The 19,551-nt window shown below is 45.5% G+C and overlaps 1 protein-coding gene across 2 annotated transcripts in view; it reads right to left on the bottom strand.

Annotated features, from left to right (window-relative positions):
• ODAD2 (outer dynein arm docking complex subunit 2) overlaps positions 1-19,551 on the bottom strand; it is a 1,227,385-nt gene that overhangs the window by 423,060 nt on the left and 784,774 nt on the right. For both annotated transcript variants that reach the window (XM_086941603.1, XM_086941602.1), the window contains exon 10: positions 15,045-15,192. In XM_086941603.1, coding sequence (XP_086797729.1) covers positions 15,045-15,192 — 148 coding nt within the window. The remainder of the gene's footprint in view (positions 1-15,044; positions 15,193-19,551) is intronic.

The raw sequence follows: 19,551 nt of genomic DNA, 5'->3' as shown, positions 1-19,551 counted from the left end.
GCACAGATGTGCATGTACACAGGAATCGGTATTTTACCATGGATTTGTATTCCATGGTAAAATACCGATTCTGAAAGCCATGTGCCAATGAAAAATTGGCTACCCACAATGCATTTTCGGTAATTTTACCGAATCAGTAAATATTACCGATCGGTAAATTTACCGATTCGGTAATAATAACGATTCGGTAAAATTACCGAATATGTGCCCCTGCATCTCCATAGCCCTTTACCGATCGGAAACGGCCGAAAATCGGTATTTGCGGACGATTCCGATCGGTAAAGGGCTACCTACATCTGGCCCTAGATTCCTTACCTTAGAATAGATACCCCAGCAATACCAACCCCGGTGGTGGGTCTGCGAACCAATAATCACACCAGAAAGTCCTGGAGGACGGAACGGCCAAAGAAGCCATCCCTCCGACTTGTCTGTCCAGGCAGTAGTGTCTTGCAAACGTGTGCAGCGAGGCCCATGTAGCTGCCTGACAAATATTCTGCAAGGGGACTCCCCGGCCCAGGGCAGTAGTAGCCGCCGTGGCCCGAGTGGAATCAGCCCTCAGCCCAACAGGAGGCTCCTTCTTTGCCAAGGAGTAACAAGCCTTGATACACAAGACGACTCACCAAGAGATGGTCCTCTTGTGCAGCGCCGGACCTTTCTTAGCGCCCACGTAACCAACAAAGAGTTGGTCATCCACCCGGAACTGGCGTATGTGATCCAAATAGAAAGAAATTGCACGGGTCCAGACGGTGGAGCCGCTCTTCCTCTTTAGAGGGATGCAGTGGCAGAAAGAAGGTGGGCAAGGTGATAGACTGCCCGATGTGGAGGGCCATGACAACCTTGGGCAGGAAAGAGTCCGCAACACAACCTTGTCCGGATGGACAGAAAGGAAAGGAGGTTTAGAGGAAAGAGCCTGGAGCTCACTCACTCTCCTGGTAGAGGTGATGGCAACCAGGAAAGCAGTCTTCAGAGTAAGAAGACGGAGAGGACAGTTGTAAAGTGGCTCAAAGGGAGCGCTCATCAGATAGGTAAGAACCAGAATCAAGTCCCACTGAGGCATCACGAAAGGAACAGGTGGAAACGTGTGTGAGATGCCTTTCAGAAAATGAGTTACAATAGGGGACTTGAACAAAGAAGGTTGATCAGGCAGCCTTAAAAAGGCTGAAAGGGCAGAAAGGTAGCCCTTGATAGTGCCCAGAGCAGAGCCCTGCTGGGCAAGAGAAAGAAGGAAGAGGAGAACCTCAGAAAGAGGGGCAGAGATTGGATCCACAGCCTTTGCTGTGCACCATGCCACAAATCTGCTCCACCTGCAGGCGTATACCGACTTTGTGGAGGGACGCCTGGCTGCCAGAATGATATTACAGACTTCAGGAGGCAAGTCAAATGGCCTCAACTGTCGCCGCTCAATCTCCAAGCATGGAGGTGGAGACTGGACAGGTTCGGGTGGAGGAGTGTCCCCTGCTGCTGCGACAGAAGGTCCTCCTGAAGAGGCAGACGAACCGGGGGATCGACTGACATTCTGAGTAGCTCTGGATACCAGTACCTTTGTGCCCAGTCCGGAGCCACAAGGATGACTTGGGCCCGGTCGCATTTGATCTTCTTCAGCACTCTGGGCAGAAGTGGTATAGGCGGAAAGGCGTACAACAGACTGCAACTCCACTCGAGACGAAAAGCGTCTCCGAGCAAGTGCCGCTTTGGAATTTCCAACGCGCAGAACTGATGACATTGCGCATTCTCTTCTGTGGCGAATAGATCCAACCAAGGCTCTCCCCACTGTAGAAAGAGACCTTGCCCCACGTCCGAGTTCAGACGCCATTCATGATCCATCATGCACCGCGGGCTGAGTTTGTCGGCCCTGGCGTTCAGAGAACCTGCCAGGTGTTGAACCACCAGGGTCATGCCCTGATGTTACAGCCACTGCCAGAGGCGCAGAGCCTCCTGGCATAGGGTCCACGACCCCACCCCGCCCTGTTTGTTGCAGTACCACATGGCGGTGGTGTTGTCCGTAAACACCTGCACTACACTCCCCCTGACAGAGGGGAGGAATGCCTTCAGTGCTAGACGAATCGCCCGCAGCTCCAAAAGGTTGATATGGAGCCGGGACTCCACCTGAGACAAGAGGCCTCTGATTTCCACCTCTCCCATGTGGCCTCCCCAGCCCTGGACGGACGCGTCCGTCACAACCACGTGCTCCGGTTGGGGAAGGGAGAGGGATCTGCCGCTGACCCAATCGCGGTCCGTAATCCACCACTGCAGCTGTCTCGCAGTGCCTTCTGAGATCAGGACATGGTCGGATAGGTTGCCCTGATGCTGGGCCCACTGAAACTTCAGGTCCCACTGCAGAGCCCGCATCCGCCACCGGGCGTGATGCACCAGAAGGATGCAGGAGGCCATCAGCCCCAGAAGCTGCAGCGTCAACCTGACCGAGACTTGGGATAAAGGCTTAAAGAGTGGAATCAGGGCCTGAATATCCCGGACCCGCTGTTCGGGTGGATAAACCCGAAACTGCTCCGAGTCGAGAACCGCTCCGATGAAGAGGAGCTTCTGAGAGAGACACATGTGTGACTTCGGCACATTGATGGAAAACCCCAGCTGGTGCAGGAGGTCTGCCGTAGTCTGGAGGTACGTTATGGCAGGTTGACAAGCCTACCTAGACGCGCACTGTGCACTTGGTGTATCTTCACCTTAACCATTTCAAAAATAAATCTCTTTCATTTTCATAATCAAACATCAGTTGATAATTTTAATTCTGATTCTCTATATCTCTTGTACATTTGTTTAACACTGTATCGATTATTACTTCATATCAACATTTACAAAGACATTATGAATTCATGTCAAATCATACATCTATTACATTCATATTAATGTTCCTTCAATCATTTTGTGATCATTGCAGTTTCCTTATTCGGCCCTATGCATTTCGGCATGCATAGGTACCTTCATCAGGGGCCAATTTCTGTGTAATCTGATTGGTGTGCTCAAAATCGTTTTACGTCACAGGTTAGCTTTCAAGAAACTTAACGTTGTTCAATTAGTCAATGATCCTCACTTTGCTAAAAAACGATCTTCAGTTGTATTCGTCTCCATCCATAAATGTCCCGAGTGCTTGGTAGCGTTCTATGCCGTCGCCATGTTATCCGTTAAATCCACGGATAACATGGCGGCGGAATAGAACCAAGTCCACCTGTCCAGTCCTCCTGGGACTGACACTCACGTGTCAGAGGGTCTTCAGACCCCTCCCAATACTCCTCATCGCCCATCCCCTGATAATCAGGGTTGTCAAAAGATGGGGCCGGCTCGTTGAAGTAAAACTCCCCAAGCGGAATCGAAAGCGGTGCCCAGCGGTGCCGTTCCGGCGTCGGAACCAGATCGAGGGGGGCATCGGGGATGGCGCCGCCCGAGGACGGCGCTGGAGGACACCTGGGGGACCGGGGCCGGTGAGGTCGTGAGGTCAACCGGCGATGACCTGGATCCAGAAGTAGATCCAGTAGGGCCCTGCGGCGCCGGACCCGAAGGCGCCGGCGGCGTCAGGGCCGAAGCACCCGACCCGCTAGAGCCCCCAGACGGGTCCGCTGGGCACGAAGGTGCCACGGAGCCGGTCGGAGGTGCAAGGGACATCATGGCCATGAGGAAGCGCTCAATCTCTTCCGGCGTCGCGTGCTGCCCAGGGACCGGAGGGTGTGGGGCAGGCCGCAACGCCCGCAACTCCGACGGAGCCGCGTGGACGGTGTCACCCGAACCCCCCGACTGCGTCGCGGGGAGTCGGAAGAGCGATGTCGTCTCTTCGACTTCTTGTGCTTACCTGACGACTTCGAACCGGAGGAGTGATGTTGACTCCCAGAGCTCTGATGGCTCCGACCCCGCGACCGGTTCCTCGACCTCCGTCTGGACCGGGACCTCTCGCGGCGCGGGGCCAACTGCCGGAGTTTGAGCCGCATGCGGGATCGCTCCCACCTAGCTTTCGAAGTCAGGGCCCGGCAGTTGGAGCATGTCTTGTCATCATGGTCGACGCCGAGACAGTTTAGACACCGATGGTGAGGGTCGGTGACCGACATCAATCGGTCGCAATCCTCACAAGGCTTGAAACCTGGCATCCCTATCGGCACCGTCCGGAGTCGAAGACTAAGGGGCCACTTTTTCCGGATCTGCGCTGCTGGCGCGGAAAAAAGAAGAACTGACGTCAGCACGCAGAGGTGGCGTCTAAGTACTCCGACGACGTCATCACAGCGCCAACGACGCCGACGACGAATGCGGAGCTGCAGTCGACGCTTACCAACACACAAGGGTACTGCTCCGCAAAAATTTACGGATCCAGTCTGACGCCTGGGGATATTCTAAGGTAAGGAATCTAATACTAACCTGTTTCTTTCAGATTAACCTCATTGGCCTACAGATTGGAACTAAAAAAATCCAGAAAATGTTTTAACCTTATGTGGGAAAATTTTGGCAGGCTTTAAGAATGCAGTGAGGCAGGCTGTTCCAGCTCTTAGTCCAGCTGTTCCTATATCCCTTGGTCAGAGATGTGAGACCTACATGTGCCATAGACTGAGTTCCTCAAAGGGGAGCTCTTAAGCAATGGAGTGATGAGATGATGGCCCAAATTGTCTGCAACACTGAAAGGTCTAGAACTGGGAATTGGAAACTGGTAACATAACTGGGAACTCTGGAATGAAGTCTAGTCTGTCTAGAATCTGCAGCATGAGCGAGGAAGGTGGTCTGGCTCTGCTTCAATGTTAGAGAGCTACCTTTCCACAAGATGTTTGCTGCCATCAGTTTAAAGAGACATGTTCACAGGTGCTGGTGCATCAAGGTTGCACTTCTTCTTGTGCTTTCTGCACCTTGGGGTGTAGAGTGGGCAGGATCATGTCATGAAGAAAGGCAGGGTGTATGACTTACCCCTTATGGTACAGTAGGCATGGGAGGGGTGAACCTCCCAACTTTATTTTGGGGTGTCCTTCTCAGGGAGGAAAAGGCTGGCAGTCCTTGCAAAGTGTTGGAGCTGTCTAGAAAATGTCTGTGCATGTGTAAAAAAATGCAGTAGGTGGCAGTGCCTTGAAATGAACTACTTTTGCCAGCAGGCCAAGAACTCTCCTATAGTTTGGAGATGCAGCGACCATCTTGGATATTTGGGTATATCTTGCCTTGGATATGCATACATCTGCTTAAATATTCTTCTATACATCAGATTGGTCTGGAATTTTTTTTCCAGCAATATAACTCTGGCATCATCAAGTGGTATCATGCAGCGAGTCCATCCACTGGATGTGCCGACATAGGAGAACATTTGGTGCTAACTAGCACGGTGGCATGGGTTCCTGTTTTTCCATGCCTCATGGACTTGGGTCCAGAGTTCTGCTGGAGCTTTCCCAATGAAATCCAAAGCCAATTTGACAATGAAAGTGTGAAATGTCTCCTAAGAGTTTAGGGATTAACCCTGGCACAAAATTCCACAAGAAAATGTAATTGTCGGACCCACGTAAAAGTTACATTTTGTGTCTGGGATCTGAATATGACGCTACAGACTGCTACTCCTCTCCTTCAATGCACATGAAAGCCATCATGGAGCGGGAAGCCAAGATTTTGTTGCCCAAGGTCCACATAAATGGGCCAAAGCATTCCCTTCACCCCTGACGGATGGAACAATTTCATATAATATCTTCCCACAAAAAGTCCCACGCTGAAGCGAAATCCACTTGATTCCGGGTCCATTCGGAGCTCGACTTCAGACACTTTCTCATCGTTGGACAAGATTCTAATGATGAAATCTTTTAAGCTGGAGTTCCCAACCCGACACTAGTTGAGGCCTTCCATCTGGCAATTCTGGAATTGTTTAGGATGTCTCTGGTACCTTCTGGGCCATTCCTCAAGGATATGCACAATCCTAGGGGCTTGGTGAACCTGAGTTCTCTAGCCCCAATATAGCCAAACTCTGTGCCTCAAGGGGTCACAGATCTGGCACTTAAAACAAAGTTTAATTCAGTCAGTCCCTCCTTTAACATGGTCTTAAACACCACCTTAAAAGGCAACAGTGCTGTTGCCTTAAAGGTAAGCTTAGATTATTGGATTGGGACCTGAAGGCATGTTTTGATGACAAACCCTTGGTGGTACACCTCCCTAGGGGCCAGAAAATGACTCCAATAAAAAAAAAATGTTTGGCTATGACTATATGCTATGAAGTGCCTGATAAGGATTGCACAGAGGGTGTTGACTCGCAGGATGATAATCCCCTTTCCTTGTGTAATACTGATGTTGGCTTATCTCTTGATTACAAAAATACAAGGGGTCTAGATACTTCATAAGAAGGGGAAAACACTTGCCCCCCAGTCTTCTGTCAGCCTGCTTATTCACTACTGTACCAATGTAGTAGAAGCTTTGTATTTGACCCTGCTGCCAGCAGAGGTAGATCTAAAAAAAGGTTTTTAAACTTCTTTTTATTGGTAGTTCAAATTAAACCACATTACAGTAAAATAAACATACAGATCATCCTGTTACCGCATCCCACATCCTGGCATAATACACATCGTTGTACATCTTGTACATAAGATACTCATACAGATCCAAATATACATCACCATTGTGTATAGAGAGTTAAACCAACTGTTACTATACATCAGGGTTATTTTGCAGATAGGTGACCAAATACGACCAATAGTCTCTAGGGCCTGAGCCCGATGGCAGGTCTTCCTCGTAGGTAAGCAGTGTTTCATGACAATACGTCATGTCCTTAATCCATTGTCTTGTTTGTGGTACATTGTTGCTATCCCAGGACATAGATATTCACCTTTTAGCCAGTAGTAGAGCAATTAAGCAAAATTTACGCTTCGCAGCCTGGACATCTCGCAAGAGCCCCAGCAGACATGTACGAATCGTACAATCTAGTACAACCCCAGTCATGGCACTTAACGCTTGTATTACCTTCCCCCAGTACTCCAACACAGGAGGAAAATTCCACGCCAGGTGTATAAAGTCTTCAGATTCACACCTACATCGTTTACACCTAGCATCTGGCCTTAGGTCGTATTTATGAAGTCTAGCCGGTGTGTGATAGGTTTAATGTAGATATTTATAGTTTAATATTCTCAAGTTTCCGTTGGGGTTTAACATTTCAGTAACTGAGCAAGCCGTCTGCCATTCTTTTTCAGTCAGTGGCGTGTCCAAGACCCCATTCCACCTTGCCCATGCTTTATGTGTATTGTCCGCTATCTCGTCCTGTACAACCTCATAGAGTCGTGAGACAAGCTTTTTATCATTGGCCGACGTGATGATTAATTGTAGTGCATTTAATTGTGGAGGTTCTGCTGGATATGCAGGGTAGTACTGTTTAATCGCCCCTTGGAGTCTATGAAACGAAATAAGAGTGTTTGGTTGCTAATGTAGTCAAAGTCTCGCAATTGTTTGAACGTTCCCTCAGTGTATAGATCCCCTAGTGTATCAATTCCTGTCTGTCTCAGTAACTGCAATCCTACTTCCTCTTGAGTGACAGACAAGTTGGGGTGATGTGGCAGTGGAAGAACAGGTGCATCTATAGGATAGGTCTAAAATTCTGATGGAAAAACTGTAACTATCTTATTCTACTTTGGAGTCCTTGCTCTAATTTATTGAGGATCTTGAATAACATGTCCTAGCAGCATGAGAGAAACCCTTCTTGGGCCTACCAGGCCACACATAGCAAGATGACATAAGCCTAGGTCAGATGAGGATCAATATCTTTTGACTCATCAGGATATCTAGTGGTTCGTGCTTCCTCGAAATGAAACCCAAAAACCTCTCCCCCATGGTTTATCCATGAAACTCGACAATATGAGTCAAATAGTCTTTGCCTCTGACAGTCTGACTCTTGGAACAGTGAACATCACCTGCCTCTTGGTCACTATGTCTATTCCCAATACAAACTGGCAAAACTTGCAGTCATAAACCTACTGGACTGCATGAAAAATACATTTTCGAACCTAGTCAGTAACAGTTTAGATGCCTCCAAACAGACCCTGAAAAGGGGCCAGGACCTGCAGACATCGTGGCTTGATTCAATATATGCTTCAAAGCATTCACTGGTTTCTAGGTGTATGTCCAGGCAACCTTCATGGACTTGCAAACACAACAAAATAATAGACAGAGTGCTGAAGCTTTTCAACCACTCACCCCAGTCAAGAGATCTGGGTTTAATCCATTGAAATGTTGCTCACTATGCCACGCCCATTTGGACACAGCCATATGCAAATCAGTCTTGACCTTGCTCCTTCATGGACATGACATTCGTTGGCAAGCGTCTGTTTGGAGGAAAGACAGATTCCTCCTTAGAATGCTTTGAGAACAGCAGACCTATGTATTCCTTGCCAAGCATAGCCTCTCCAGTGAAGTAGTACTCCCAACAGTACAGGAGATTTTAAGGCTATCCCAGAGAACAACAGCCCTGGTAGAGACAACCTTCTCAACTGATATAGGCCCTAACAAATGTACCCCGCTTTCCGGGCAATGGTGAATCTAGGGGATGCCATCATTATCAATTCACAGCTATCCTCTGACCACTATGCTGTTTCAAAATGTCTCTAAGTCTCACCCCTCCTTTTTTTACCACCAACTTGCAGTCAAGGGAGGGAGTCCCATTTTTCCACCATTTGGGAAGTGAGCATTACGGACTGCGAAGCCATCCAGGTAATCAGAAAAGCGCTAAACCTTACTCTTTCTTTTCTTTCTTCCTGACTACCATCCATCCGCCAGGAGGTGCTATCTGGCAAACAGCTCTACTTTAGAGGCTGAAATCCTCACTCTTTTGTACAAAGGGACCATTGAGCTGGTACCTCCTGTAGAAGGAGACACAATATCGTACTACTTTTATTTCCTGGTTCCCAAGAAGGATGAAAGTCTCAGACATATTCTTGACTTTCACCTCTTGAACCTGTTCATTGGCCAAGACAGGATGAAGATGATGTCCTTAAGCCAAGTTTTACTAGCCCTAAATGCACAGGATTTGGATGGCATCTCACGATGTCCAAAACACCTATTTCTATTTGATATTTCACCCTGCTGATAGGTGTTTTCTGAGATTCACTCTGAGGACCCAGAATAATCAGTTAACACTCCTGCCATTTCGAATGATGTTCATGCATCTTTACAAAAGCACTGGCAGTTGTGGCAACTTTACTTTAATAGTCAGTTCATTTAGGGCCAGATGTACGACCCAATTTTGCATGTGCAAATTGGTTAGCGACTCATTTGCGCATGCAAAATCTTAATGGGCCATGTACAATTCCTATTTAGCGAGTCGCAATTTTTTTGTGACTTGCTATTAGGAAGAGGTGTTAATGGCAACTCTCAACCCTATGTATGAATGTTTTGCGACCGCAATTGCGGTCGCAAATCACACGGAATTTACTGCACTCTTCAAAGGGTTGTAATGCAGTCACAGATGGGAAGGGGTCCCCAGGACACCCTATCCCCTTTGCAAATCTTGGGGAAAATATTTTTTAGGGGCAGGGAGTGGTCCCAGGGACCACTACCTGCCCTTAAAAAAGGAAAAGAACACGTTTCATTTATTTTCCTTTAAGGAAAACAGGCTGCATTTAAAAAAAACTGCTTTATTGAAAAGCAGTCCCAGACATGGAGGTCTGCTGAGCCCAGCAGGCCACATACCTGGAAGGGCCAGCCATTCCTAATGGGGTCGCAAATTGTGTGTGCCTCATTAATATGCATGAGGCATGCAATTTACCCCATTAGGAATCGCTAACAGTGTCTCTAACACTGTTGCACATTGTAAATTGTGGCTCGCAATCGAGCGCAAATTCCGAGTCGCAATTTACAATGGTCATACATCTGGGCCTTAGTTCCATACTGCCAAGACTGCGTGGTGACGGATGAGTCCCCGGCACTGGTCAAAGAACTCATTCATTGCACAATGACTCTCTTCCATAACTTGGGTTTTAAAATCAGTTCCCAGAAATCACTCCTCACTTCCAGTCAGAGGCTGACCTTCAGAGGAGTAGTACTAGACCCACCTGCATGAAGACTTTTCCACCTCCTCTGGAAATCGTGGTTATTTGAGAGATGAGTCTGATATATCTTGCTCAGACTTGCTCACCATTTTGCATGCCTTCCAAGATTCATGGCTTCCTGCATACTGTTGGTGCCACACGCCAGCTGGTGGTTGAGAGACTTTTAGTGGGGCATGTGTTAACAATGCTCCAATATCAAAGACATCTTTAAGCTTTGTGGTGATCTTCGCACCCGTCCACTTAGTTCTGCATGGTGAAGGAATCACTCCATTTGGTAAGTTCACCCCTCAACCCTCTGCAAGGACAGGCTACCGTGGTCATGGACACCCTTTGGCAGAGCTGCAGTGCCAACTGGGTGACATGATGGTGCGAGGTGCGTGGTCTGCTTTGGAATAGTGTCTGCAGATAAACATACTAAAGCTGCACATGGTACACCTTACCAAAGGGCATTCCTCCCTTCAATCAAAGAGAGCACTACTCATATTCAAGTCAGCACCACTGGGAAATGATTTCAGCAGACAGAGCAGTGTGGGCCATTGACCCTGTGCCAGGATGTGATTATTCTGTTGCAGAGAGGGATAATTTGCCCAATAGCGGCACACTTTTCAGGTTTAGTCTCTTCAACTTGACAGTGACTGCTCTGTATAATCTCTTACTGGAGAACCTATATCCCAAAGTGATGGTAGTAATCTTCACCAGATTGGAGTGCCAATACGTTGTTCCTTTCTCCACAGCCCAGAGGTGAAAGTGTCCTCCATTTTGTGCTACACAAATCTGCAGGAAGATGCATACATTAGTGGAAAAGTTACTTCCCTTTGGCAACTATATTTCAGGTGGATACATATTCTTTCTGTTGATTTTCACCTCCTTTCCTCCTCTGATGATGAGTTAGTGGCATGCATAATAAGATACCAAAGTATGCAAATATAGCATGTGCTGTTAGTCATGCTCTCTCAGTTGCTCTCTGCATACCTTGATGGGGTGAGGAAAAAGTACCAGTAACTGATGCTAGAGCACAGTTTGAATCCTAGTAGACTCCCATGTCATCAAATTGGCAGGGAGGGTTGAACTTAATGTTGCAGGATGCCACTTCAACGATGCTGGAAAGTAATTACTGGGAAAGGTTTCCAGGTCTGGAAGCATTTTCATAAGTTTGTTGCGCAAACTATGACTTTGGTGTAGTGCTACAGGGATGCTTTCCCATCCACGGGTGAACTTATTTCATTGCATAATCAATGAATGTGAAAGAGAGGATATCGTAGCCCCGCAAAACACTGCCTAAAATGTAACTGAAAGAGAGGAATTGCTTTTGGGTTACTAATAATCCCTATTAAGGGATCAGGGGTACCATGATAACAGACTTTTAAGTTCTATATAGTATCACACACCTACTGCACTAAGAAGAATGAAGTATTCATTACTTCAGAAACAACCTGTTTCTCAGTTCATCTAAAAAAAAAAAACTATATAGAATATTATAAAACAGCAAAGAGACACGTTATAAATAATGAGAATAAAATGAATATTTCGAAATTGGTTAAAATGTTATCTAGAACCTAACACCCTAAAATCTATTTCTATGCGCTACACTAAGTAAGCATGGAATGCAGAGCAACTTTCAGTCTAGAGCTTCATAGGAAAGAGAGACACATTGCATACCTTGTTGATAGCAAAGACTGTCTTTATCAGCGGAGCCATTAAGACAGTGTTCCCCGCGAAGGGTAAACACACACTGTGTCTTCCTCCGGGACTCTGCTTTATCAGCTTCAGGCGATATGTAGCATCTGTAAAGAGTGAAGTGTGGTGGCACTAGGTCAGACTGTCTCTGGCAGAATCTTGTGAGATAATCTGGGCGAAGGACCTCTTCTATTATTGTCAAGTGGCAGCCTTAAATACTAAAGGCCTCATTTACAATTAATTGGCGTAGAACAGCGCAGCAAGTCTTTTTGCTGTGCTGCCCAATGCCAATTGAAAAGGACATGAATGCATCGTATTTACAAGATACAGTGTAGTTCTGTCCTTTCTGCCTGCTCCAGTGGAAAATTTGGTGCCTAGCGCCAACACAGGCACACTTGCACCATGGTGCAAGGGTGTCTGCGTTGTTTACAGGATTGTTTTTGTGCAGGAAGGGACACCTTCCTGCACAAAAACAACCTATGGAGGATTTTTCCTCATTCAATGTGTGCTGCATTCTGCAGCACACATATACAGATAAATAAACGAGGAGAAATTAAGATATTTCTCCTTGTTACGCATCCCCTGGGGAGTAGTACAATTTTGATGCATTTCCAGGTTTACAGAATCTTGTAGATCTGGAAATGTGTCAAAACCCATGGGTGTAGTGTGGAAAATCTTACCGCCACGCACATGGAATGCCCCCCTGAAGCAGAGTAAGGCAACGCAGTGACTTTCCCTGCGTTGCCCTGTACCATATCTATGAGGCCATGAAACGCTACGTAAAAAGTGGGTTCGCCGGGCCTCGTATATATGGGCCTGCAGTCTGCACTATAGGAGCATCATTAAAATTGATGCACTGGTAGTGCAAGGGCTTTGTAAATAAGCCCCTACGTTTTAAGAGAAACTGGAATATCTGACATAAATTTAGGAATGTCTGACATAGATTATGTTCATCAAGGTGGATGTCCCAGACATTTCCTTATGAACATGAAAAGTAAAAGGACGTCAATTCAAACAACACTATTTCAACCACATAGCTGTATTTGTTCTTATTTAACCTTCAGGGTGAAGAGTAGACATTTGATGCAGAGGAACGTCGCATTAGATGTTACATCTGTGTCATTGGTCGAATGACTTGACGCTTTCATAGTTCATAGAAAGATGCCAGACAACATCTGACACAAATGGCAGGCATGGCAAAGATCCTGTATATTTCGGAAAGATGGTGACTTTTATTGTCTAAGATTGAGAAGATGGCAACCTCCATTACCACTGATTCTATTTATGCTAAAAATATTACTGAGGAGTAGAAGGATCAAGCACAGCTGATTCTTATATCCCCAGATTAGAAAGGAGAGTGTAATATGGTAGGCCAATGTGTTGCCACTCAGCATTTAACCACCTATTCCTCTCCTGCAAAGGTTGGGCCTCCTTTCACTGGCAGAATGGTCAGGTCCTCCACATCAGTAAGATTACGTATCCACCAGAAATATAGTTAGCAAAGTGTAGTAATTTTTCTCCTGATGTATGCATCTCCGTGCAGATTCCTCATATTATGACTGAGTCACAAATGAACACCTCCCTCAAAGGAAGGATTGAGCAATGCTGTCTAAGGAGGTTATGCCAAACAGCTCTTGCAAGGTACATGTCACTATGTGCTTAGGATGTTAGGCAATATTGTTTGGCAAAGTATGGATGCCAATGTGGCCACCCAGCAGATATCAGCCACTTGAATGCTTCTGGTGAGAGCTGTGGATGTCACACCTCCCTTTCTCCTCCTCTGATAAGTTGGATAGTATCAAGATTCCAAGGTATGCAAGCATGGCATGTACTGCATTTGTCACTTCAGCCATGCTCTCTTAGTTACTCTCTGCATGCCTAGTTTGGGTGAGGAGAAAGTATCCGAAACTGAGGCCAGATTGCCAATCCTAGTAGCTTGATTACAAACAAAGAAGAGAGAAAGGGTATTTTGTACAAGAATACTCCTGGTCCCCTTAAAATGGAATAATCAAACAATAGGAGGAGTTCACCCTAGAGACATTTCAATGTCTCTGAAGTAAAAAATGAGGTGCACACAAAAAGGCGAAATTCTCATTTTTTAAGAAGACCCCTCGCTCACCAACCTAGTTGGTGACATGCTTCATCATTGGGGTCCGACCCAAACAGCCGAGTGCCGTTCGGGTGTGCTACAACACCTGATTACAGTGGAGGGGGTATTTTTTGGAGGCAAGTGAGTGAATTAAAAATTGGCCAGATTTAACCCTTTTAGAAAAAACTTTTATTCTGGAGCATCTGGACAATGTTAAAAGGTTCTTAGCGATACAGTGCTAGGTTTAATTGACCTTTGGTATCTAAATAGTGGAAAGGTGAAATTAAAAAGGTCTACATGTTTCAACCTCTAGTAGGAAGTTTCCAGGTTTTCATCAGGACCAGTGAGTGTGGCCAGGGCGGTCTACACACTCTAAGGTGTACCCTAACCTTTGTCACTGTGAAGCCCAACCGTGTACTCACAGTTAGGTGTTCCCTTTCTCAATTGTCGAAAGAGAAAATGTTAAATGCAAAATCATGTGCCTTATGGAAGCTGGGGTCGAGGTTCTGGTGCAATGCACAATTTAGTGGAGACCAGTCACCGGCTGTTACGCCTAGCCTAAGACCTGTGTCGGCGCCCCACGGGTCTTAGGCTAGGCGTAACAGCCGGTGACTGGTCTCCTGGAAACTTCCTCCTAGAGGTTGAAACATGTAGACCTTTTTAATTTCACTTTTCCACTATTTAGATACAGAAGGTCAATTAAGCATGGCATTGCTAAGAACCTTTTAACATTGTCCAGTTGCTCCAGAATAAAAGTTTTTTCTAAAGGGGTTAAATCTGGCCAATTTTTATTTCACCCGCTTGCCTCCAAAAAATACCCGCTCCACTGTAATCAGGTGTTGTAGCACACCCGAACGGCACTCAGCTATTTGGGTGGGACCCAAATGAGGAGGCATGTCTCCAACTAGGTTGGTGAGTGAGGGGTCTTCTTTAAAAAGGAGAATTTCGCCTTTTTGTGTGCACCTCGTTTTTGACTTCAGAGACATTACAATGTCTCTAGGATGTACTCCTCCTATTAATTGATTAATCCTAGTAGCTTCCCATGTCATTGTAACAGCAGGCAGAGGCACACCTTATGCTGCAGGATGTCACCTCAACGATGCTGATGAGTAATTGCTGGGGAAAAGTATCCAGGTCAGTTTCATTCCTGGAAGCATATTCATAAGGTGCAGAATCTGCTAGAAGATTACATATCGACCAGAAATATTGTTACCAAAGCCAAGGAATGTTTTCACTGTAAATGTTTTTTACAAACTTCAAGTTTTTAATTCAATATGTTTGATACTCACCTTTAGATACTTGACCAATTTTTGAATTTGCCAGTATTCAGATGGTAAATCAGTGGTTCCCTCCTGACGCCTGTCCGGTAGATCTTCATCTTCCTCACTCTCAGTAGAACTTTCACTAAAGTCTTCTGATTTAATTGCAGGAGTTTTACTAATAATAGAAAGATGACAGATAAACTAATGAATATGTAGGACAGACATTGACTTAATTCTGATACTCTTACATAGTAAGTTTTGGCAACAAACAAACTTTAAAATGTTGATACAGGTAAAAACAACTAATTAAACAAGCTCATCAAAGTGAGTCTCTGACCTCTCACGTTTTGTCATTATCATATTCAAGAACACACTATAAGGAAAAAAGGCACATCTATAGCAACAAGCATTGCAAAACCAATAGGTCTCTGCAATTCTAAAGCTATTGGCGTTGTCAATGTCTTTTAGCCATGTGTTATGGAGTGGAGTGGATATATGTGGTGTGGGTTGGAATATTGTGGGTTGGATTGGACTTGTTTGTTGTGGGATTGTTTGGCATGTAATTGTATGGTGTTGAGTGGAGTTAAATGTAGTGGAATCATGTGGCATGGTGTGTAGTGGAATTACGTGAATTGTAATTATGTGGTGTCAAGCGTACTTGAATTGTGTGTCATGTAGTGGAATTATGTGGAGTGATATTCTGTCATGGAGTGGCATGTAGTGGAGTGGAATTATGTGGTGTGATGTTGTCTTGTGGCATGAAGTGGAATTCTGTGTCTTCGATTGGATTTATGTGGTGTTTAATGGAATTCTATTGTGGAGAGGAATTATGTGGTTTGGTGTGGAATTATGGGGTGTGGAATATAACTGTGTGGAGTTGAGTTGTGTGGCATGGAACTGTGTGGTGTTGAGTGAAATTATGTTGAGTGGAATTATGTGGAATTGTGTGGAATGTATTTATGTGGATTGCTGTTACGTGGCATAGAGTTGATTTATGCAGGGTGTATTTATGTGGTATTGAGTAGAGTGTAATTAGGTGGTATTGAATTATGTGGTGTTGAGTGGTATTATGTGGAGTGTAAAAATGTTGTGTGGTGTGGAATTGTGTGACGTTCAATTGTGTGATATGAAATTTTGTGGATTTAAGTGGCATGGTGTGAAGAGGAATTGTGTGGAGTAAACTTATGTGGCATGTTGTGGAGTGGAATTTTATGAGAAAGGTCAGATTACTGCAAAGGACGGCACCAAGTATTCTCTATACAAAGTCAAAGGCCCAGATGTCAACAATGTTCCTATGAGAGAGGCGGGTGTCACAGAAATCCAAGCATTATTCTGGGTACAGATGGAAAAGGCAGAACAGAAATACAAGGCAATCCTGTTACTACCACCAAAGTGTTGAATGTCCCTTAGGCAGCCAGAGCTATATAGAGGAGACAGGTGGAAATACACTGGGTGGCAAACACACTTAAAAATCAATACAGATTAGAGGGAAGAAGAGACCACGTATAACATTGGAGAGCAATACAGTAAATAAGGCACATACCAATAAATCATACACTGTAGTGAAGATATGAAGAAGCAGAGAAAACGCACCAAACAACAAAACAATATGCAGTACAGGGTGGTAAACACACACAACCATGAAAAACACAAGTACTGTACGTGTGGAAAGTGGAAAGAATCCAGACCTGGACTCCCAGACCCAGAGGGCCGTTGGTGAGTGTCAAGTGTGGCAGCACTGGCGTAGTAGACTAAAGCCCCTCCCCAACCGACCACCCATAGAAAACTACTGTCCAAAATTGTTATCATGAACATTACAATTTTAGTGAGACACTTACTAGTCCATGACAACCCTAGGACTACATGATGATAAATCAACAAAACTGCAGACAATATAATGAATTAGACACCAATAACAAAGATAAATTAAAAAACACATTAGTGCTTGTTCCTACTGTGGAGTTTGCTTTCCATAGAGCTCACCGCCGCAGTGCCAAGTAGAAATATAGTACACACCCTTGAATCAAAAAAGGGGAGCCAATTCCTAATACAGAGCATAAATGGAACACACCAGGGCATACACACAATGTAAGGGGGTGAAAAAAGGACTTGGTCCCTCCAACACCAAGAAGAAACACAATTCACAAGGGCACAGATGGAAAGCAGCAACAACCTTGCTATATAAAACAAGCATTGGCATAGCCAATAGGTCTCGCCTTAGGGACCTTCTAAGTGTTAAGTTATCCAGCACAATATCCTTGGTGCAACAACATCAACTGTTGCATGGCTAAACACTTATAAGCTCCCAAAGGTGAGACCTATTGGCTATGCCAAAGCTTGTATAAACAAGAAAAGAGAGGTTATATGAATCTCAAAAAGCCACAGAGACGGAGCGATGCAACTGGGGAATCACACACCCACTTTGGGTGGTTAAGAAAGCCCTCACACACCGACCTAGTCAGTGTCATGCTTCTTCATCGGGCCCTACCAAAGAGACCGAGTGCCTCTTTGGTGTGCTACGACGCCAGAAGACTGCGGAGCTGGTTGTGTGAAAAGGGCGTGCAGTGAGGTATAAAATTAAAAGTGCCTAAAGGGTATCTGCAAAAAATATTTTAATGAGTGATCCCTAAGACACGGTTAAAAGGAGTTATGTGTCTGAATATGTTGCCAAAGGTAATGGATTGGTTAATTCAGAGTTAAAGTTTTAGTCAGTCAACATGTTTCTGCCTTTACAATGGTTTAAGTTTACCTAGGCATTCGTCAGGACTAGTTTAAACCCCGGCGGTATGGACTCTCTAATCGTCCACCCTAACCTGGGGACGTGAAAGTGAAAAAATCAAAAAAGTGGTAAAAGTGCATGAAAAAGGGGGAAGAGCAAATCGCTCATTCCAAAAATACTCCAAGTAAGGGAGTGTATCTGCACCTGTAAATAAAATAACACAGACAAACACAAAAGAGACAAACATACAATTAATTATTTGTATAGGTCATTGCGTTTGTCCAAGGTGCTCCATAGTTGTGGGATAGGTAGTGTTCCCATGTAAACACTAAAGTTAACACCATCCATATAGCCCTACAGGGATGATACCACTAACTCTGGGTTGGTGCAGAGGAAAAATTGTGCCTATAACACACAGTGTGACTAGAAGGGGTTAAAAACACGATAAAAACACTCCATAGGAGAGATCAATGGACCAAAGGTCTGTGACCCCACCGCGTAAGTTAAAGATTTCATAAACATCTCACTTTATAGTATGGCGCTAATTGCACCATGTGTCTCGGGAAGGGGGTTGGAGCGTACCTGGCACATCCTGAAAGTAGAAAGTGAAGGGTTTCAATACATGAGATCAGGTTTTACTTAGCTCGATCACGCCGATGTAGACACTGCAAGGCGGTTCAGCACTCACACCCTCAACGCTCTCAGCCCGCTTCTGCAACCTAGCATACCCTCAGGACCGGACCCCGACGATGGGGAGCGGGCCGGTAACTGAGTTAAAAGTGTTTGCTCGGTGTGCGCCGCTCTTCCGGGTGGGCGTGTCCGACACCGGAGAAAGGCTTGAGACGCGCCGGCCCTGGTGGAGTGGGCGTGGCGCGCCTCTAAACGAGGCTTGGTTTCGGGAAGTGTTTGTTGCCATAGCAGTGCTACTGCTACGGTGTTTGTCCATGTAACTTTATTGGCTACCTCCGCAGAACACCGTGCAACGCGAACGGAGGAGAAGGTATGCAGTACGGAAAGCGACAGAATCAGTGTGGAAGTTTCAGTGCCACCACATAAACGTTTATATAGTTATGAATACCTTCATTCAGTGAGCGCTAGGCAAAAAATGTCTAGATTACATATATCGCTGCAACAAGTGGCCAGATTACACAAATGCCTGCAGCAAGGGGCAAATAGATCATGTAGGCAGACAATCAGACTGTATGGGCATAGGTGCACAAATAAACGTTATATAATCATGAATACCTTGACGCAGTGAGCGCTAGGCAAACAGTAGCCAGAAGACATAAATGCCTGCAGCAAGTGGCAATTCGATCATTTCCTGCTGGGAGCGATCAGGCAAACAGTAAGACTCTGTGGGCATAGGTATGCAGTCAGAGTTGCAGGGGTCATTGTAACTCCTACACAGGATGCACATTAACATAGTGGGAATGAACCTATTAAAGTGAGACTATTCCAATGGTAAACACTGTTTCACACTAAATGAACAGTTCAGCGAAAGCAGACCACAGGAGAAAAGGTGACTGGGGGTGACAGCTGGTTTTACGTGTGTCATGAACCACCATAGTTACCCCAGGACAGTATTCCACGGGATATCATTGTTTAACCCCGCGGTGTTTGTACCTAGACGGTACACCCAGCGCTGCTCTTTTTCAAACAGCCTCCTGGAGATATTAATGGTACCAGTGATTGATTCTATGATTGTCCATTTCATGTCATTGGTGGTGTGATTGCAGTCCAGAAAGTGACGACTCAGTTTCGTCGTTGTTTTTTTGCACCGGATATTGCTACGGTGCTCACAAATACGCTGTTTCA

This window comes from Lissotriton vulgaris, chromosome 10 (genome assembly GCF_964263255.1).
Source record: "Lissotriton vulgaris chromosome 10, aLisVul1.2, whole genome shotgun sequence".
Lineage (NCBI taxonomy): Eukaryota > Metazoa > Chordata > Amphibia > Caudata > Salamandridae > Lissotriton > Lissotriton vulgaris.
The sequence above is the reverse complement of the archived record's forward strand: the minus strand, read 5'-3'. Positions and strand labels throughout refer to the sequence as shown.